Genomic DNA, 22,743 nt, shown 5'->3' with positions numbered 1-22,743 from the left:
CAGAAGGCCCAGGCCCGCCCCCAAAGGAGCAGGAGCACGAACAAAGTTATCGCGATAGAGAAGCAGAATTAATTTTTTCGGTTTGATCAGGTTTTTCAGTAGTTAAGTTTCTGGAGCATCACCAGAAGGAGATAGGCACGGTAATCCAGCTGTGGGTCATGTCTCTGAATAGATTCCCTAAAAAGTGCCCCTGAAACCACCCAAAACAAGTAAAAAAATAATTATAAACACCCCCCATACATCCAGACCCTGCAACTCTCAGTGTACAACACAACTTTGAAAAGTGCATTTAAAAACAAAACAGCTTTTCATTAAGCTGCAGCTTGCTGCCAATCACAGTGACATTTCAGGTTTTGAGTCCCCGCAGCCTTTCAGAAAGAGCAGCATGCATTTTCCCCACCAATATACAGCCCATCTACAGCCCTTTAGTAACTGCATCATGACCAAGGACAACAGAGAACTTTCCAGAGAACTTTTATTTTTACCTTTTCATTTATAATAATACAATAACTAAAAAAGAGAAAAAAATCTGGACCCGAGTTCCATGGTGTCAAGTACTCCACTCCAAACCACGAGTGACCTTTCAAAGTCACAAAGGTGTTACTCCAGGTTTACAGTGACATTACCTTCAGGAGGAGCTGCCCACAGAGGACGCCACTACAAGCAGCAGATTTTACACCGTTCCCAGACAACAAACCATCCCACAGCTCCAGACCCTGCAGCTCCCTGAACATCGGGTTTGGTTCACCTCACATCAGCTTACAGGAGCTGGGGGGGGAAATGGGGCAAGGAAGTGTGTAGTTCAATTCTCATTTTCACGGAAGACAAATTTTGTGGTAAGGTATTTTGCCCAGATGGCGAATCTGAGGTGTGTGACCACAGCCAGAGCAACACAGCAAGTGGAGGAAGACAATGGGGTAAGTGTAAACTAAGGCAAAAGTGAGTAGCTGCTCTTCTGATGTGATTTGGGCAGATGGTTGGGGTGAGGAAATGATTCAGTAACAAAATAGGTAGCACAGTACACCTAGACTACAGAATCAGCGAGAATACAGCTTAAGCTTGATTGAGATCTATGTTTACCTTTACAAATTCTGAAGAATATTTAAAATCTCCTCTTCCTTTGCCCCTCCTCCCACAGTTGTGGTCTGCTGCACTTTTCAAAAGCACAGAAGTTTGCTTTTACTGAAATTTAAGGCTATTATGAAAAAAAAAAAGTGTAGGAAAGACTCCTCTTTCAAAACTAAGCATAAAAGTCAATCCACACTATAAGGTCTTAGATAACTCTAAATACAACCATCTGCTTTCCAAAAAGAATAAACTCATTTTTATATTTGGAAGACAAAAAATTTTATGCTGAAAAAGTTTGTCTTCATACACATACTTCTGTCCTAGAAACCAAACACTGATTCCAGGCGTTAGCCCTGTAAGGTGACTTCAGCTCAGGACAACCACCCTTCGCTGAACCCAGGCATGCTGGTGGAGAGGTTCATCATCACTCTCTTCACCTCTGAGCACCAGAACATCAAAAGATCTGCTAGGGAACAGTATAAATTAATCCCACTGGCTTTGAGATGGGCTGAGGGTGTTTTCACACCAGCATGTCTCAGAAGCAGCAGTCCCTGGGAAGGAGTTCTGAGAAGATGTTGTCTGCCTGCAGCCTTCGTGTTCTCGACCAAGAGAGAAAAATACGAAGGAGCAGCAGAAATGGGCACAGCCCCAGCCACGACCACAGTTCCCAGGTCTCTTCGAGGGCACAAGGGGACACTTTGCTTATTATACATGCACCTGTGAAAGTTGAATGCATTAGAGGACTGACATCTGAGACGGTGAGGATCCTGCCCGTCACAAGAAAGTGGAGAATTTTGCACGCCTTGAATTAGGAAATGGTGTTGCTGGTGGTTTGAGAGTCAGCTGAATCTGGTCCAGAAGCAGCACCAAGCTAGGTAGGGCTTCACAGAAAATGGCTACAACCAACTCTTTTTCCCCCTAACTTTAAAGTGCTGGAAAAATGCAGCATGACCAGACCAGTAGCCTAGCAAAAAATATCCACAGTCCTACCAAACATACAATTTCCTAACATGATAGATGAGCTTCCTAGGAGTTTAGACCTTGAAATCCTCCACCGGTGCTGAGAAGAGAGTTACATATGGGAAAAATACAATCTTGAAGAAACTGGCTGACAGTAAAATATACGGCAACTCCAATCTTGGTATGGTCAAAAGGCATTTTTGGAATAAAAGTGACCCTTTCCAATGCGGGGCTACCACTTCATTTGTGCAATGGCATTTTTCACTAAATAAATGTTCCTCCACTTACAAACATCAAAGTAATACTTTAATAATAATACTTCAGCTATTATTTAAGGTTTATAACTTATTAGAAGTTAACATTTTTTTACGCACATTTCCTATTCTTATCTTGAAAGGACAACTAATCTTAAAACAGTCACGTAGAGATAAAGGCTCACTACATAAGGGCCATTTCTAAACATCATCGGTCTGACTCGTTTGAGACAAAAGAGCTTTTCTTTCCCCACAGAAACAGGCTCCTTACCAGTCACTACCTCACCAGCCACTCACTGCAAATATGGCTGATCTTCTGACCAGAAGTATCAGTGAAAAAGCAATTCCTGCTATAGGTATATTAGATATGGGCTCTGACCAACAACTGCAAAGTTGGCTGTGCCTGCTGACAGTTACCATCTTCTGCAAAAACTTATTTTTCACCAGACAGAGAAGGCTACACATGGCACCTGACTGCAAGAATCAGTCACAACACTCACACGCATGGCATTGCTAAAATAAAGTTGTGTCACTTTGTAACATTTATAAAAATTCACTGTTTACCTTAACAGACTAGAAATAATCACTGCAATTTTCCATTAAATATATTAATAGCATCACAAATTCAGTGAAATCAGAAAAAAGGTATAAAAAACCCTTTCAAAATAGCTCCTTAGTTATACCTTGCTTGAACTGAACCCTTGGTATATGAGCAGCATGAGTAATCTCATTTCATTTCCCACCATAACTCAAGACAGAACACAAATAATCAAATTAAGAATAATCTATAAAAACCACAGTACAACAGAAATCTATGTAAAAAACATATGTCTGTATAAAGGAGCTCAGTAACAACTTAAAGCACCACTCGAAATTAAGTACCATACATGTTACAGTACATTCCATTTATTATGACAATTTAAGGCTAAAATAGGTACAACTCCCTTATAGTCAAGCTTTCTTATATTTATAAATGCATACAAACATTAAGTAGATACAAATATGTAGGGGGTTTTTATTGCTCTGATTGGTCTACTAGAATGTTTGACTTTTCCAGGTGTTGTCTCAGTTTGCCTTTTTCAATCAAGTTGAAGTCCTACAATTGCAACTTATGGCACTTGTACAATTATAGACCTCCTTTGATTTGAGCTGTAAATAAATTCAAAGACATATCAGACAAAATTGCCCATCACTGTAAACTTTATCACTTAGTTAACTAAACATTTGTCCATAAGATACATAACAATTCACCACAAAGACTGTTTCTGTCATTCTCAGGAAGTATTTTCTTTTAAAAATAATAGGTCTAACCAAGCGGCAAACAAGACAACCAGCAATACATGATTGACTGGTACCAGTCTAACAGACTGTGCTTTAAAAATAAAAAGAAAAAAAAAAGCTGAATATGTGCTCCAAAACAAAGAGCAAACTCTTCTTCTTGCTCATAGAGCAATTATGTTTCCTAATTATGTATGGCAATGCCTCATTCTGCCAGCGCCAAATTCTTTGACTGCAGCTTGTCTATTTCTTGACCAATATTTCCTTCAATAGTGTCACACTGGGCAAGAAAAACCTGAGAATAAGAAACAAACAAATGTTACTAGGGATACAATTACAGCAATGACAGATGCTTTGCTAGACGAGAACCTGCGGTTTCCATCATGAATTTGAAGAAACCAACTCAACAACCACCTTCCAGTTCCATTTTGATAATAACTTATTCACAATTTTCTTTACCCAGAATCCAACAGAAACATGATATGTGATGAGGCAATAATGTCGCTGCCCAACCTCATCAGTCCTACCACTGAAGTACCCTGAGTTAATACAAAGTTCATAAACAACAATAAAGGTTCAGACAAGTCAGTGCTTCAGTTTTGAACACGACTTGTAAACTCCTTTCTAAAACACATACTTCCATAGCTGAGGGTGGGGGCGACAAACCTACCTAGCCAAATCTAAAACAAGCTTTAATTAAACTAAGGCCTCTTCTATTTCTCAGGACTACAGGGCAACAGGAATCTTCATCTTTACCAGTAACCAGCTGGTGTGCCTCCAAAGGAAGAAGACCTCTTTCCAAAAAGGGCAGTATACAGCACCTCAAGCTGCCCGTGAGTTCTTACAAGTGTAGCAACCCACACACAGCAATTAGGAGTCAGCAGCTACTGGTCACTTGGTTTGCTTTGTGTGCAGCACAATGTGCCAGTATTTTAAGCCAATACATTATTTTAGGCCAATTCCAATGTATGTGAGCACAAGGTAGTTTCTGAGCAGACTCTCCCACTATATATTCACATCTCGCACTCGTTTTTCTGCATCTGCACTGGACTTTAATCGTCAAACCAGATATTTAATGTTATTGACATTAAAATGGCATAAAGAAACTTCCCTTTAGAGCAGCTAGCTGTTTTGCCAGGTAACTGTTTCTCAACCATTACACTGTTTCAAAGCGCCTATCTTCAACAAGCATCAACCCACTTCTGTAAGGACTCAAGGGATAAAAAAGTCGAGGTGGAACAACTGCAACTGCTGGCTGCAAGTGTTTTACATCTGTCTTCCCATTCTGGAAGATATGTGATGCCAGCAACAGAAGGCAGTTAACAGCTCCCCCTCACTTTTATGAATACTCAAGAGAAAATAAGCATAACCTGCCATCATTTTCTTGCTCTGGAAAAACAAATGTTTGTTGAGTGCTCTGGTCTAAAACCCTGAAGCCCTCAAAGCGTTCATAACCTGCAGTTGCAGAACATTGTGCCTATAAAAGCACATCAATAATTCTGACATCTGCTCAACAGAGTCTGTTTTATGCATTAATAGCAGTACTTATACAAAGCTCAACTTATTTCTCCAATAACTTCACCCAAGAGTGGAGCTCTAGTAGCCTGCCATGAGGTTTATAGCCATAACTCTATTACAAAGTTTTGCTGCTTTGCTCAGGCCCATGGAATCAGGAGCATGTTCATACAACCTGGCTACACCAGCAACGACCTTCCTTTCAGTTTGCATTCTCTGAACTTCCCTCTGCAACTGAGTACAAAGTGCTTTGTCCATAAAGCTACAAGAAAAAACATTTCTACTATGAAGTACTTCACGGTAGGGGTTTCTCCAAAATAGATGCCTATTAAAAAAAAAACTTGGAAACATTAATGGAAAGTATTTTAATAAGGCTACTGTAGAAGGCAAAACCTTTCAACTCCATATATGAATGCAAGGTACCTTCACAAAAAACTTTCAGAAGCCTCACCTGTGACTGAAGTCAGCATAATACAAACAAAACCAGTAATACAAGTAGCATTACCATTCATTTATGGAAGTTTGACTTTGCGGGGTGGAAGGATGAATTCCAGTATTTATTAACAAACCTGCAGTTCAAGGTCTCTAAGGAAACAATGCCCAGGAATTTATAAGCATCACATAATGGCAAAGCAATTATAAAACCCACCCCTCAGTATAGCTGCTCTCCTGTACAGCTTTTACTTTAGAGACTCACTCTCCAGAGAAAGCTGGTGCATTGCAATAGAAGCTACATTTTCAAAAGAACACCTCCAGCGAGGCCCAGCAGGAGTTACAGCTGAATGCATCCTTGTGCACAGACCTCATTCATTACTACAGCTCATCAAAATAAGGGAAAGGAATAATGATTCTGTTTTCTTTACAAGTTATCAGAATTACTTTACATCATCAGGCAGCCATAAGGCCAACTACTAACGTAAACTACAAACATTATCTGAAAACAGCGTGAACTATGAAAATCTGTATTTTTGTACCCTGTTTTATAAAGCCATTTAATACTTCTCAATGGGAGGTCATAAGAAATACCAATGTAAGAACAAACATTGAAAAAAATCTAAGCTCTGAACAGCTCTCATTTTCACAAACTCTTGGTACCTTGCCCAGCATTAACAGAAACCAAAATAAAAACCCAAGAAACTTACCTGAACCCTTTTCACCAAGCCTTTCTTTTTCAGTTTGCAATCACTGAAATTCTCTGGCAGATTCTGCAGTAAAATAAAGAAACAAGCTGATGCAGCTTAATGTTGAAATTAACATATTAAACCTAGGGCAAAAACTGAATATTTCAAAGAATCCTCTGAACAGGCATCCTGAAAACGCCAAGCCTGCTGACTGAGGATGATTACACAAGAGAGAACTTAAAAGCCACAAATTCAAGAAGTCAGGGATGCGGCATGCTGATTGCGAAGAACTGAGGCAGCAAATTTATCACGTGGCTTTAGGTAAGTTACAGCAACAGACTACAGGAACTACTTTTGTCTGCTGCAGTGTATGGTAACTGTTGTGCTGAGCTTCCACTTCAGCTTTTTTCAGAGAGTATAAGACAAATTAATTACCTACAAACACATTAACTCAAACACTCGCCATCATTAGAATGTACCATCAGCAACACAGACACGGCCAGCCTGTTTCAGCTGGTACATCTGATCTTCTCGGCAATCTACTCTTGGAAGGCCACAGATGTGAAGCGTTACATGTTGACAGTTTTTAATTTAATTCAACTGCATTATTTTCTGTACTCCTACCACCCAACATATTCACAGATGTCATCTTCACAAATGTGATATGCTTCGTCCTTTTGGAGCTGCGTGAAACTGGGGAGTTGGTGGGGAACAGTGCTCAGGTTTACCATGTTTTTTTTAAATCAGGTAAAACATCTGTACATATGATTATCATTTTTATACAAAGTTTATGTGAACATTCTTAGAAACACTGTGCTCTCACTGCTGAAGATGCATAAAAATCTTGCAGTTTCTCACTGGCATACTTTTTACTTTCTACCCTAAGTCCATCTCAAGAATATAGGTTTCCCTATACTACTCTGTGTTTCATTTCAGCTAAAATGCGAGCTCCACAGGGAGGCTTAGACACATGATCTTTTATAACAACCAAAGAAAAAAAAAAGTGTTCTTTTAGCATCCAGCAAAACATCCATGGTCTTAGTATAGGAGTGTTGCATATAACCTAATATAGGAGTTAAAAATACACAGGACTCCACACTAAAAAAAACAGTCCATCATGGGAAGTTCAGGGATCCCACTGCTTCAGTATTTGTGCAATAATTAGCACACTGTGATACCAGACAAAGAAATAATAATCAGCAGGCTTAGCATGCTTTCCCAGAACCATGAGTGAGGAGAAAATAAACACACAACAGAGTGAGCTGGGACACATTCTTACATCTCCAAGGGCAATCAAAAGAGACTTCAGAGCCTTGGGATGGTTGGCAAAAGAATATGGAGCACGGGTAATTTTTCCCTCTACCCTTCCAGTTGCAGGCAGCAACACTGGAAGAAACAGATGGACCAAGTCTATTAATACATGGCTCTGTGGCTGGTGTCACCACCATAATTTGGGTTTTTTTGACAATGGGATGGCCTCCATAGCACTGGGTTTGCTGGCATCAGATGGGGTCTTTCTCAAAGAGGTAAGAGGATCTTTGCTCACAAGGTAGTGGGGGTCATCGACAGAGCTCTAAACTAGGCATGATGGGCAAGAGGGACAGCATCAGGCTTGCCCGTGACAAGCTGCGGGATGAGACACCAGGGATAGTGGCATGGGTTGCTAGCAAGGGCCCTCAGCCTGTCGTTCTGAGACATGTTGGCCACACTCGAGCATACTTGAAGGCTTAGTGAGATGACACAGGGGCTCCTGATGTAATAGGAGACAAAAAAGAAACACTGGTGAACTACCTCAAAGGAATTAAGAGGTGTTCCTCTGAGAAGGTGATGCAGCCGACAGCCCAGCTGAAGTGCCTCCACACCAAAGCACATTGCATTGGCAACAAACAGGAGGAGCTGGAAGCCACTGTGCTGCTAGAAGGCTACGACCTACTGGCCATTAGTGAAACCTGGTGGGATGGATCCCACAACTGGAGTGCAGTGATTGATGGCTACAGGCTGTTCAGAAAGGACAAGCAAGGAAAGAAGCGTGGAGGGGTTGTCTTCTACATCAAGAGATGGATAGAGTGTGAAGTGCTGTCTCTGAACAACAGCCACAAGCAGGTTGAAAGCTTATGGGTAAGAATCAGAGACTGAGGCAACAAAGGAAACCTTGTGGTTAGTGTTTCCTATATATGCATGCCCCGATCAAGGGGAGCCTATTGATGAAGCCTTCTTAGCCCATCTACAGGATGCACCACACTTGTAGGCTCTTGTCCTGCTGGAGGACTTCAACCACCCCAACATCTGCTGGAAAAGTAGCATGGTGAGCTGTAGGCAACCCAGGAGACTCCTGGAAGCCATTGAGGATAACTTCTTAAGCCAGGTAATAGACAGCCCTACCAGAGGGGATGCAATACTGAACCTGATGGTCACCAAGGCAAGTGAGCTAATCGGTGACATCAAGATTGGTGGCAGTCTGGGCTGCAGTGATCACGGAGTTCTCAGTCCTGAGGGATGTGGGACAGGAAAAGACAGGAACCTGAATTTTAGGAAAGCCAATTTCCAGCTCTTCAAGGCCTTAGACAGTAGGATCTCTTGGGAAACTGCCCTCAGGGACAAGGGAGCAGAACAGAGCTGCCAGATCTTTATGGACACTTTACATAAAGAACAAGAGCTCTCAGTCTCAAAAGACCACTATGGATAAGCTGAGATCTGCTGGTCAAACTAAAGGTTTGACCCTGCACAGGCAGGGGAAGCAGGGACAGGTATCCTGGGAAGAATATAGAGACACTGCCCAGTTGTATAGGGCTGGGGTCAGGAAGGCCGGGCTGGAGCTGAACTTGGCACGGGATGCAAACAATAACAAGAAAGGCTTCTCCAGGTATGTCAACCAGAAAAGGAAGGTCAAAGGAGGCGTACCCTCCTTGATGAGCAAGACTGGTGAACTGGTAACAATGGACAAGGAGAAGGCTGAGGTTCTCAACCACTTTTTTTGGCTCAGTCTTCACTGGCAAGCTCTCCTCCCACACTTCTTGAATGTATGAACTGCAAGATGGACTGGGGCAGCAAAGTCCCTCCCAGTGTAAGAGAAGATCAGGTTTGTGACCACGTGAGGAACTTGAACATACATAAATCTATGGGACCTGGCAAGATGCATCCCAGAGCCCTAGGGGAACTGGCTGATGTAGTTGCCAAGCCACTCTCCATGATATTTGAGAAGTCATCGCAGTCATGTGAAGTCCCTGGTGACTGGAAAGAGGGAAATATTGCACCCATTTTTAAAAAGGTAAAGAGAACAATCCCAGGATCTACTGAACTCTCAGCCTCACCTCTTGTGCCTGGTAGGATCATGGAATAAATTCTCATAGAAGCTCTGCTAAGGTACATGGTGGACAGGAAGGTGATTCAGGACAGCCAGCATGGCTTCACCAAGGGCAAGACCTGCCTAACCCACCTAGTAGCCTTCTATGATGGAGTGACTACAGCAGTGGACAAGGGAAGAGCTACAGATATCACCTATCTGGACATCTGTAAGGCCTTTGACATGGTCCCCCACAGATCCTTTTGGGTCTGTACTAGGATCAGTACCATTTGTTATCTTCAGTGATCACACAGACAGTGGGGTCAAGTGCACCCTTGGCAAGTTTGCAGAAGACACAAAGCTGAGTGGTGCAGTTGACATACCTGGGGGATGGGATGCCATTCAGAGGTACCTGGACACGCTCAAGAGTGAGCCTATGTGAACCTCATGTGGTTCAACTAGGCCAAGTGCAAAGTTCTGCACCCACATTGGGGCAACCCCTGGTATATCAGTACAAACTGGGGGATGTATGGATTGAGAGCAGCCCTGCAGAGAAGCATTTTTGGGTACTGGTGGATGAATGATTATAGACATGAGCCATCAATGTGCTCTTGCAGCCCAGAATGCAAATTGTATTCTGGGTGGCATCAAAAGGAGCCTGGCCAGCAGGTCAAGGGAGGTGATTCTGCCCCTCTGCTCCACTCTGGTGAGACCCGTCTTGGGAGTCCTGTGTCCAGCTCTGGAGCCCTCAGTACAGGAAAGACATGGACCTGTTGGAGAGGGACCAGAGGAGGCCACAAAAATTATCAGAGGGCTGGAACAGCTCTGCTGTGAGGACAGACTGAGACAATTGGGGTTGTTAAGCCTGGAGAAGAGACGGCTCTGAGGACACCTTATTGCAGCCTTTCAGTACTTAGAAGGGGCCTATGAGAAGGATGGGGACAGACTTTTTAAGCAGGGCCTGTTGTGACAGGACAAGGGGTAATGGTTTTAAACTAAAAGAGGGGAGATTCAGACTAGATACAAGAAAGAAATTTTTTATTATAAGGGTGGTAAAGCAGGGGCACATGTTTCCCAGAAAGGCGGTAGAAGCCCCATCCCTGGAAATATTCCAAGCCAAGCTGGACAGGGTTCTGAGCAACTTGCAACTTGATCTGGTTGAAGATGTCCCTGCTCATTTATAGATGTAGTAGTAGTTACATTTATACAGTCCTAAAATTACATTCGGTCTTTTGAAGGTACCTGTGAGGCTGATGTGGCCCCCAGTGAAAATGAGTTTGACACCCCTGATTTACAGTATTTATAGCTGTCACAGGGAAGAAAATGTTTAAAAAAATATTATAAAGTTATATGAAGTATTCCAAGGGATCTTAGACACAGGACCACAAAAGAAAACATTCCTATTTTTCCATTGGTTTTCGACAACACAATTTACTTTTTAAAATGAACAAAATATGACAACAGATATTTAACATAAAGAGAGCATTTGATGTGTACTATTTTGACTACATATATGTAATAGCCTGAAAGCACAAAGGTCATTTAGGTCTAATCATTAATGGCTGATTTTCACCAGGAAACAAAGATGTTATCTCACTGTCACAGAGATTCTTCTGTGCCTTGAAGTTTTCCATTACTTTGAACTTCTTAATAATCAAATTAAAAATGAAATTATGCACTGTCAGTTACAATACCCATCTCCCTTTGCTGAGTACTTATTTCAGGCTATATTTTCTAAAAGAGATTCTGGCCTGTGCAAGTATTCCTCCCATTCTGAAACAACAAAATAACAGACAATTTTCTATCATCCGAATAGGCCTAAGTTAATTTTCAGTAGCAGACAGGGAACTCCAGCTGGGCTTACCACACAAAGTCTGTTTCTAAAACAGATACTGGTATAATAACTGGAGGAAACTTTGAAATGTGGGTGTAGAGAAGACATTCAGACCATTTCTATTTTTGACAACATTTTTCAAAACTGATCTTTTTAATTACATCTGCACATGCTAACCTCTGTGTTTGCTTGCGCACCCTCATACCTGTTTGTTTGTCTTCTCTTTCTACTTAAAAGGTGTTTTGCAATCAAATCAGTAAAGTTTAAAAATCTTAACATCAAATGAAATCTCACAGTCTCTCTTGTTTTACCTTAGTCAGCTTACGTCTCCTCTCCAGGAATACGTTGTCCAACTATTCAGGATTTAACAGGTGAAGCTGGCAATAAACCTTAAGTCACAATAACATTTCAATATTTAATTAAAATCAAATTTAATTAAAGAAGCAGTAGCTTAAGCCTAGGCAGTGCGTATACAAAGCGCTTGCCAAATCTTCATTTTGGTGCTGGCATTGCTTGCAGAGCAGTTTGGATTAGTATAAGGCTTTCTGCTGCATAGCATATTCTTTTATAGTAGATCTCCTCTTGGCTTTGCACTTTCTCTGTGCCAAACCCCTGCTCAAGTCTCTCAGTCCCTGGACTGTTTGGTCTTAAACTTTCAGAAGTGATTGCAGCGCTGGCTTAACCCCCACAACTTCTGCAGAACTCCTAGGCACAGGTTCTTAATCCTTTCCGCAACCACTCAGACACAGAGATGGAGTCTCCCTGTTACCAGCAACTACTTCCCACCTCACACCCCCAAATTCAAATATTTAACCACATCTCAAGAGCTCACACCCCGCAGATACACAGACAAGATGCACTGCAGAGACACACACGTTACATCCTCAAAGATTTATCTTTTGTATGGACAACACTCATGCTTTATACAAGAGATCCTCAAAACAAATCACTGTTTACACAGTAATAAATTAATGCACGTGTGCTTTCCTGCCTCTAGATCTTCGCTATTCCTGAATAAACTATGAACCCAGAATCCCTCTCTCCTGAGCACGACTTCTTACAAAACACAGACTCTCTCATCATTTCTTTGCTCTCTCCCAGCTGACCTAACAAAACCACCTCCCACTGCCACAGAACATCACCTTCACCTCTGTTCAAGTTCTGCTTGTTTTGGAAGTGCTTCCAAAAATGATTTTTAAGCTTAGGGTTACTACCTCATCTTTGCTCTCCTGTTTGGTTATTTCTTATTTCCTAAGCCATGGACCCCAGTAGGTAGTATCTGATGCCTGAATCCACTTTATAGCAGTGTGGTCAGTTAATAAACAAAACAAATGCTCATCATTATTTATGACTATCTTACCAGACCCAAAGGGACACCATTCTCAAAACACACAACCTCCTACGTGAGCAGTCATTAGCCATAATAGCTAGAAACATTTTTGCTTTGTTATCAGATTGCTTAAAAAATAAGAATCACTCTGCTACACACAACACCAATGCTAATTATTTGCAAACAAGATTAGATTTTTCCATCTAATAGGAAGCTTTTTCACCAGGTTCTTTTTAAAACTCAAAACAACATACAGTGTTTTATTTAGTGTCTAGTTTTTATTGACAACCAGCCCTTTGTTTTTTTGGAACTATTTGTTAAATAAATTGGTAAACTGGGTAAGCACATTATGTTGACACTGAAACTTTTTCATCTAAGTAGACATCTGAGCAGTTATTAAATGGCAGCATTTGTCAATGGGTTTTCCAAATGCAGAACTGGTAATTAAGTGCTCTGCCCTCACTAAGAGGTGACAGGATTTTCATGCTCCTTGTGCTCTAGAAAAATCTTCCCCCAAAGCTTTGATTTTACATTTATGAATCACGCTAAGATATTTAAGAACTATAATAAGAAATGTTTATCAAATGTTTACTTATCCAGATAAGTTAAAAGGTTTAGTAATAAGTTATCATCTTATTGTAAGTGGCAAGATCTCCCAGAAGCCTGGGAAATCTTTGTTACAGGTACAGCGATGTTTTCAGAATACTTCTTTCTGTAAACCCTTGAAATGTTAATTTGGTATTGATTTGCCAGATGACAAGCATAGCAGGGACCAGGAGACAGTGAAAAAAGCTTCATCAGAACAGTACAGTAATTTAAGCAAATTTTACAGAGGATTTATAAGAAAAAATATTCTCACAAAAGGAGGATGGGGCACCAGAGAATAATTATTAGTCAGTAATGTCATCAATGTCCTCAGTACTTATACATGCAATGTGACAGATGATTTTGTCATGAACTTATGTAAACAAAATCAGAGACTGGTATTTCAGAATAGAAAGCTTTTTTTTATCAGTTGTTAGAACAACCTGTTGTCTGCAATATTGTCTTTCTTTCAAACCTGCCATCTAGTAAGAAATCACCATGAGAACAAAGCAATCTCTCAGATTACAGTATCAGTGAACAGACTTCATGTAAGTTAGAGCAGTCTCACAAGAAGCACATGGTGTCATGACTGTGGAGCTAAATTTTCCTACTGACCTCAGAAAAGCTTTCCTTCGTATTTCTGGTGATACACACACACACAAATCTTCAGCTGTTGAACATGACTCAATTTGTTTTCCTCCCAAAGAAAATTTCAAAGATCTGTGGCTTTTGGGAAGATCTGACTGACTCACAGCACTCAAAATTTTGTGAGATTCTCATAAGATCCCTCTACCCTTCTTGCTTTGGAAGCAGTAGCTACTTAAACAAGTGTAATGTTAAAATGTTTAAGTAACAGCAACTCTATCCAAAACCATCCCTTCAAGACTTTCCTTTCACATCTGTGGCAGTGACAACATGGTATTTTTTTGTTCCCACCCCAATACTGTATGACTACCATCCTACTTCTCCTCTTCCTAAATCACTTCTTTTAAATTCATAGGTGTTGAACACATGAAGTATAGTAAAAAAGGAGTATTAGTTCCAAACTCAGCTCCTCTAATTAATGAGCTTGTCTACTAACAGTAAGAGGGTGACACCCCTAGAATAAACAGAAAACAATATGCCGGCTTCCTCACCTCTATAAGCTCTCTATAACCATATGAATCTCATTTTGTATCAAGGTAGATGTTTTGATTGATCCAAACAATGTACAACAGCCAAGACATTTTAAAGAGCTTTCATAACAATTCTGCCAAATAAACAAACTGCAACAGTTACAGAGTGAGCTTGCTGGTGTGTTTCACTTCTACACTGCATCTATTCTTCTGCCTTCACAGAAAACAGCTCACTCAGTCACTTTTTTTTTCTCATCTTTTTTTAACAAGCTATGTGTTCAACAGCATTCAAGAGATCTGTCAGAAATTGCTCTTTACTCAGCTAACAAAAAGAATACTAAATACTGTATAAAATATTCTCTGGAAGGTTTATGCTTTTCTGTTTTGCATTTCTATTTGCCATTTTTTACTTCAGTGGAACCCATTTATTGTTCATATACCTACCTCATGACTGTTTGTCTTGCTGCCTCTGTATGCTGCACAACAACAGCACAGCTAGATAATACCTCAAGAAGTAGGTGGCCTGTTCATCTGAGCTGGTGTAATAGCAGTACAGTGAAGAGCTACATTTTATGTAAAAACTCTACCCAACTACATGTATCTCATCTGCAAGATGTCACAGAAGTTTCACAGAACTGACTTTGGTATGTGCAGTGTAACGTCAATCACTGGTAACAAAAACCTTCACTGATTTCTTGCTCTCTATTTCCTAAACCTAAACATGAAGTCAATAGGTTATAAGTCCTCGAAAATCTTGTCGTAAATCATCAAACTCCCTTGTTCAGTATTATTTAGAGTATTTTGGATAAGGAGACAGATAATAGCATGCTTTCTGTTTAAGCAATGCAAAAAGTACCAGAATCAAAAGTAAACTTGGGACACTCAGTTTGGACTAATTAGGAAGCAGTTACAAGGGTTTTTTCAAGGCTGCTTGCAGGGTTCCAGAACTGTACACCTGCATACAAGTACTGACTTTTTCCTAAATAAGACTTAATATCAGAAACTGAAGGGATCAGAAATAGGCTTTAATACCATCCAATTGAAACAGTTGCCGCCTTATTGCTATTTTCATAACACATAGTAAATCTGCCATTTCAAACAGGGAACCAGTCATACAAAGCCTGTATGTCTAACAGTATTCTAGAACTGTCAGCAAAATATCCTCTTCTACATGAGGCAGAAAAGAGAAATTTTAAGACTTTAAAAAACTTAGCATACTATAATTTTATAGAAGTATTTAATAACTGTTGGCTATAACAAATATCAAAGGCTAGTTTACCATTAAAGGTCCACAATATGAAAGGAGAAAATAAGTTAACGAGCTCTCCACCATTCCTATGAACACATCCATTGTACAGCATCTGATAATGGCCAGTTCAAATTATTACTCTATGATTTCGTCTGCTACTGAACTTTTTCAAAGTGTGCGTCAATTAAGCTACATTAGGTCACTAATTATAGGCATTTGCATGGAATCTTTCTGAAACAACCTCATAAGGGGTCACTGTAGAAAGGAGTAGACCCAAAGACATCACTACCACAGAAAGGCAGCATTTTCCCCTCAGAGTAGGATATTATGATCATGATGTGCAACACAATTACCTAACGAAGTTTACGGAGAAAGACCAGCAGACAAAAACACACAATAAGGAAATAGCATAGATGTCACAATCTTCTATTTATCTCTGCACATGTCCCTTATTCTCACCTAGCTCTCAGCTACTACATGACACAGAAAGATATATACTATACTCTGGAAATAAGCTGTAAGGTTACGGTCCATTAATGACTGTGAAGCACTTGGATATACCCCAGTACATTCCAAAGAAATAATCCAGTCCTCAATATACAGGCATCTCAAAAGTACTGTCAGTCCACAGACAACTGACCGGAAAATTCTTCAGCCTTCAGGACCTCTTTGTTTTTACACAATATAGAATACAAAGTTTATCTGGTGGTGGTTCTTTTATCTTTTTCCAGACCTTTAATGTTACCACGAAGTTTGACTTTAAAGTTTGCCAAGACAAACTAAAGGGTAAAACTTGAGTAAAGGATACCCATTTCATGTAGTCTTAAAAGGCTGCTGCCTCAAATTAAGCTCTTCTGTAGAATGGGGATGCATCCACAGGCATTAATGTCACCATTTATAAACAGATGCTGCCAATAGTCTTTTGGAGACATACAGCGGCAAGAGCTGGATACTAAAGGAAAAATGAGCAAACCAATTAACTAATTTTCAAAGCCAAAATAATTTCGTTTAGTATTCTAAAATAGCAAATAAATTACAATAAAGATATATTTTTAACAGTCAGTTTCTGTTGGGATTTGACCCTCTTCTGTGGTTATTTACTTACAATGGCATCAATCTGTTCCAGAATCTTCATAAACTGTTCTGCAGTTCCTTTTATCCTCTTGTCCAGCTTTTTTAGTGCTTCTGCTTGGAGATCCTTTGCTAAAAATCCCTGAGGAGGAAAATGAGGGAAGGAAAGACAAAATTATTCCACACCCTACAAAACACTTAGCTTAGAAAATCCACCACAGCAGAAAACATCTTTTACTATTTCTGTAGTTTCAAGTATGATAGGGACTCTAATATCAACCTGTATTTTATCAGTCCTTGACCTGCTAAATGTAAGATCTGCAAGGTTTACTTAAAAAGATTAAAGTAATAGACATTCTCCTTTGGACTTCCAGAGAACTCATCATGTTTTTCTAGATCTAAAGAATATAATTTATTCAACATGCAACAATATTCACCCTTTTTCCAAACAGCACCATGCCTCCATTTCACAAACCCATAAATAGCAATTGACATTCAGTAAGAATTTTACAGGCCCCTTGGGCAGTTAAGAAGGGTAGCCTATTACTGACTACACAAAACCTTTAAGCAGTATTTTTTTTTAAATATTCATACCTACAAAACTGTTTTGCAAAGATATAAAAGGATACAAAACTGGCATACCTTCTGGATACTTGTGAACTCTTTATTAACTTCCTCTAACTTATTAGCTATTTGCTCCACTGACTTCTCCAAATCTTTTAACTTCTTTAATTCAGCCTCTTCTTCTGGACTATTCTGTGTATTCAAAGGTACAACATTCACAACTATGGAACAAACAGAGTCACTATGCAGCTAAAAAGCAGCAACAGTGGTGATACAGACATTGGCTCTTGCTGATTTAAAGTACATACTACACTGTGGTTATTCTTTCCATATTTTAATACCTATAAAGTATGCATCTTCCCAAGCTCAATTACAAGTACAGTCAAAGTGGCAATGTATATAAACATATTAAATTAGATTAATTTGAAGGGCACATTAAATTAGATTAATTTGAAGGAAGAAAGGAGTGCAAACAATTTTCTTTTTGTTAGCTTAGCATCTTGAAAGTAGAGGTACCTTTTATATCACAAGATGCTACCTTGTCCTCTACTTGGCAAAGCCAGCCACAAGTCTTTTACTGGAAATAATGCAGCAGACTCAGTAGCTACAGCTTCCCCCACCACCCCCCAAAAAACCAGAGGAGTACACAAGGTCAATAGTGCACAGAAGGTTCATGAGGACTGAAAAGCAATAGATTAGGCAGAAGTTTGTCAGTAATATAAGGCAAAGTCAGTCAATAATGTCATAATAGTGTCATTTCAGAAATGTATAAACTGCAGAGTTATTTGCAGTACAACATGAGATTGAACTCAACTTTGTGGGTTGGTATACAAGAGTAGGTTAATACTGTAACCTGTTTCTGTGTTCAGCAGCTGAATCACTGACGGAAATAACAATAATTTAAGGTAAAAAAAAAAAAAAAAAAAAAAAAAAAATAGTCCAAAGGCAACACTTACCCTTTTCCCAATCAACATGACTTTGCAACCATTTTTAACACCAAGTGCTGACAAAGGTTGCTCCAATTCTTTCAGGGACCTCCCTAAATGCAAAATGAGCAGGAAAAACAAGACAAAAACCACAATAGTTAAAATGTAGATAGTGGCATGTCTTTTTAAAGACATTCAAAGCATGGACACCTGAAAGTGAAATGTATCATCTATAAGAAAGATTGACAGATTTATAACTTACCTTTGTAGATCAGCTTCTGAAAAGGAACTGGTACTCCAGTGACTTGTTCAATAAGCACAGCCATGTCTTGTAGTGTAGGTTCACCATCTTCTTGTGGAGAAGCAACCCGAATACTGTGTTTTTCATTACCTAACAAAAAACAGAGTAACAGTAATAGTTACTGTTACCTAGAAAATATTACAGGGAATCAATTTCTAACACTCATTGTCATTAATGCAGAGAGTTCTCAAATCACTGATTCTCATTTACAAACATAATTTTCAATCAAATAATTCTACTGCATTTCCTCTTGCTTGGATTGACTTACCTCGGCTGTCAATTTTGTTTCACATTCTAATAACCTGAAGATTTGGATCAGGCATATTCTACCAGCATATAATGCTCCTGCTAAATACTATTCCACACCTCTTTTTAAGAGTGTAGATGGTGTCCAGACATGTCAGTAGCTAAAGTACAAAAGCCCATACCTTTGTGATGTATTCCATTTGCTACTTGTAGGAATTTTTAATGGCATGAGTCCTGGGCAATCTGAGACAATTTCTCACTTCTTTTGCTCCCTACTCCTCATACATGAGAAGAAAGTGATCAGTGTCTACCTTGCCGCCCCTCCACCAGCCACCTGAGAGAATTCTCACAGCCAAAAATTGTTTCTCCCCATAATGCTGCTGACATGCAGCCTCAACCACTTTGAGAGGTGTGAGCCTATATATCACCTTTCACTTATGGAGCATCCTATTCAGGCTCCTTGAGATTACTTGCATGTAAACAGCAGGAAATTCTTAGAAAAAAAGGAGTATGTCTATTAATCTCTGCTTTGCAACAGACCCTTTCTATGACCCTCTGCTCCCACAAACGTAAGGCCTGTCAATCTGAAGGCACCCACAGGAATCAGCCACCGCCAGCGGCAAGGGAAACCAAGACCGGCATTTTTTACTTCACAGGAAGACAGAACTCCTTAGCAAGTACCAGAAATAAAACTATTCCTACGGTGCTAATTTGAAGTGCGTGTATCTTTTACAAAGAGAAGCACTAAAAGTATTGATCTTAAAATGTTCCAGCCTCCCAGAGTCACAGGACCAGTCACCTCAAAAACTTGCAAGCTCCAACAATATTTCTTAATTCCAAAATGGTTTCAAGCTGAAAATTTTATTATACGAAGTGTACCCTTATGTATGTTACAGAATCACAGAATTACATAACGGTTGGGCTTGGAAGGGACCTCTGAAGATCATCTAGTCCAACCCACCTGCTAAAGCAGGTTCACCCAGAGCAGATTACACAGGAATGTGTCCAGGCAGGTCCTGAATGTCTCCAGAGAAGGAGACTCCACAGCCAATCTTGGCAGCCTGTTCCAGTGCTCTGGCACCCTCAAAGTAAAGATGTTTTTCCTCCTATTCAGATGGAACCTCCTGTGCTTCTGTCTGTGCCTTCTGCCCCTCATCCTGTTGTTGGGCACCACTGAAAGGAGCCTGGTCCCATCCTCTTGACATCCACCCTTGAGATATTTATAAACATTGATGAGACCCCCTCTCAGCCTTCTCTTCTCCAGGCTGAACAGACCCAGCTCTCTCAGTTTCTCCTCATAAAAAAGGTGCTCTAAGTCCCTAATCATCTTCATAGCCCGCCACTGGACTTCCTCCAGTAGTTCTTTATCCTTATTTTCCATAAACAGAGCTTCTTATCAACTTGTTTTAGGAAAAGAAAACTATTTAGGTCCTAACCTCAATATATTTTTAAAAGTTGTTCTGATATACATAACTGTTTTATGTAAGGGCTGTGCCCATAAGCAGTTGAGAGGAAAAACCAAACAAATAGCTCAAGTTTGCCTAGCCATAGAAACAGTTTTAATTACAAATGAGCACCACCTTTGGCAGACTGTCACAAAAATTTTGCTGTAAATTCACGACAATATGAAATCATCATGAAAAATACTTCGTTGGTTAGAACTGGTATCATAGCTTACCAGTTTGCTTCACGAAATGTCAGTACTAATTTAAAATAACCACTACTGAAAAAATCGAAAATCTTCTTTAAAAAAGGCCTAAATACTTTTAAAAAACAGGTCAATTCACTTTCCTCCAGATTGTCAAATGATACATGTGGACATACTCTTTCTTAATCTTTATTTCTACCTTTCCCCACTTTCACGCATGCCTGCAAAACTTTAACAAAAATGTTTGTGCTAAGTAGTAAACCAGCACCTGACAGCAGCAGGTACCAATCAGACAGCTGTCCAAGATGAAGGTTGCCTTCTGTTCACAATCTATTAATGAGAAAATAATTACCAGATAAGAAAACAACTGGAAGTTGTTCTTCAACAAAGACTCTCAGATAAAACTGCCAAGTGATAAAGGAAACATTTTCACAAAATAATGTAACAGTTTGAAAACATGCATGAGCAAGCAGAAATAAACAATAAGCTCTAAAGGTAGAAAGAATGTCACCAACATAGTGCAAAAGGAATAGGGGCTGAATTTAGTATTCGATAGTTTAAAAAAATAATCCATTAAAAAAAAAAAAATCACAAATTCTGTTAACAAAAACCTGCTGATAAATATCTTGTTGATTTACTAATTTACCATCCTTCTCATTCCTCCTACTGCCTCACATAGATCCCCTTCCTCAGAATTTACCCATGCTATTTCCCATCTTATTTTTAAGAATTGTAGAGTCCAAGCTATTCTTATGTCTTTGCAGTAACTTTTCATATTTCTTTGCAGACTTAATCACATCTTCCCTTCTGCCTTCTTTTCCCTCCTCCTGTTTCTCTTCCTGGGGGAAAAAAAAATGTCAATCATGTCAGCTGGCCTTTGAGCAGCCCATTTAATCAGGTCAGCACCCAACTGTCATACTGAAGAAATCACCACTTTCTGTTGCAATCTTACAGAATCATAGAATCATTTTGGTTGGAAGAGACCTTTAAGATCACCAAGTCCAACTGTTAACCTAGCACTGCCAAGTCCACCACTAAACCATGTCCCTAAGAATCCCATCTATATGCATTTTAAACACCTCTAGGGATGGTGACTCAACAGCCCGTTCCCATCCCTTACAACCCTTTCCATGAATAAATGTTTCCTAATATCCAATCTAAACCTCACCCGGTGCAACTTGAGGCCATTTCCTCTTGTCCTATCACTTGCTACCTGGGAGAAGAGACCAACACCCTCCATGCTACAAACACCTTTCAGGTAGTTGTAGACAGCGATCAGGTCTTCCCTCAGCCTCCTTTTCTCCAGGCTAAACAGCCCCAGTTCTCTCAAACGCTCCTCATCAGACTTGTGCTCCAGGCCCCTCAGCCACCTCATTGCCCTTCCCTGGACTCACTCCAGTAATCTTGCAAATATTCAAGCTTATTCAGCAATAAAGATGAGAGCCCGTTAGGTAGCCCCTACTTTTAACATACAGTGCTGACCTCAGTGTTTTATTTCAATGAAGATAATTACCAAAACCAGTGAGCTGTGCTCAGTGCTCTCTGGCAAGGGCAGCCTCATCACCTGTTTCCACCATACATCCTTACCCCTGTGCAGCCAGTTTGATCACCTTGTTGATATAGACAAAGCTATTTTTTTTTCCTTCTGTTTGACGAGCTTAAGCGATCCAGCTTAAGGGAAACAGCAGGAAGACCAGGCCAGCAAAGAACTGAAGCCTTTCGGGAGCAGCCGGTACTGAGACCAGCCTAAGCAGAGGCTGAGCCGTGCCCCTGGGCCGGGGCAGGCCCTGCCGCTGGCCCAGCGAGGCCAGGGCGCTGCGGCCTCCCCGCTGACAGCCGCAGCTCCGGCACCCTCTGTCTCCTCCAGGCTCCGCGGAGCCGCAGCCGCTAAAGCCGGTCACACATCCACCCACGGCCCCACCGCCTCCGGCCGCCTCCCAGCGCCGCGGCCCGCGCGTCTGCGGGACAGCCACGGCCCCGCCCGCCCCGCAGCGCCGGGCTCCGGTTGTCGGCCGAGAGAAGCCTGGCGGGGACGGCTGGAAAGGGCGCCGCGGGAGCCGGGAGGAGCCTCCCCCAAGCCGGTCCCGCCGGGGGCCGAGGCTCCGGGGCCAGCTCGGGGCGCGGCGGAAAACACCGCAGGCCGCGCTGGGCCCCATGCCCCTCTGCCTCCCTGGGGTGGCTCTTACTGTAAGTGACGGTGACGGTAACTGGGGCTCCAGGCGCCGCCATCCCGCCCCGGCACAGTGAAACCGTCCTACGGGCGCTTCTCGTGGCGCGCCGATAGCGCGTCACTTCCGACGCAGCAGAGGACGTGACGCCAGCAGGAGGCTGGCATCATCGCCGGGGTGACGGCGTCAGGGGGCGGGTTGAGGCCAAATTAATTACCAGAAACGCC

The 22,743-nt window shown here is 41.0% G+C and overlaps 1 protein-coding gene across 5 annotated transcripts; it reads right to left on the bottom strand.

Annotated features, from left to right (window-relative positions):
* Positions 1 to 458: 458 nt before the first annotated feature.
* Positions 459 to 22,637, bottom strand: BAG1 (BAG cochaperone 1). Of its 5 annotated transcripts, none has more exons than XM_082047092.1 (7): positions 22,535 to 22,637; positions 18,416 to 18,544; positions 18,184 to 18,266; positions 17,306 to 17,419; positions 16,698 to 16,805; positions 6,218 to 6,280; positions 459 to 3,855 (listed from the first exon to the last, which is right to left on the bottom strand). In XM_082047092.1, exons 1-7 carry the CDS (start codon positions 22,575 to 22,577, stop codon positions 3,766 to 3,768), a joined length of 630 nt encoding a protein of 209 aa, XP_081903218.1. In that variant the 5' UTR covers positions 22,578 to 22,637; the 3' UTR covers positions 459 to 3,765. The 5 variants fall into 5 exon arrangements, with proteins under 5 accessions (XP_081903218.1, XP_081903220.1, XP_081903221.1 ...); XM_082047093.1 differs by lacking the exon at positions 459 to 3,855 and adding an exon at positions 5,401 to 5,660; XM_082047094.1 differs by lacking the exon at positions 6,218 to 6,280 and having other exon boundaries at positions 459 to 3,431.
* Between the last annotated feature and the right edge of the window lie 106 nt (positions 22,638 to 22,743).

Source organism: Streptopelia decaocto (assembly GCF_964273445.1).
Source record: "Streptopelia decaocto genome assembly, chromosome: 2".
Classification (NCBI taxonomy): Eukaryota; Metazoa; Chordata; class Aves; order Columbiformes; family Columbidae; genus Streptopelia; species Streptopelia decaocto.
The sequence above is the reverse complement of the archived record's forward strand: the minus strand, read 5'-3'. Positions and strand labels throughout refer to the sequence as shown.

Coding starts and splice junctions, on each gene's coding strand:
- BAG1 (XM_082047092.1), bottom strand. CDS start 22,577: ATGGCGGCGCCTGGAGCCCCAGTTACCGTCACCGTCACTTACA. Junction 17,420..18,183: donor TCATGTTGATTGGGAAAAGG/GTAAGTGTTGCC, acceptor TTGAATACACAG/AATAGTCCAGAAGAAGAGGC. Junction 16,806..17,305: donor AGTTCACAAGTATCCAGAAG/GTATGCCAGTTT, acceptor TTTCCTCCTCAG/GGATTTTTAGCAAAGGATCT.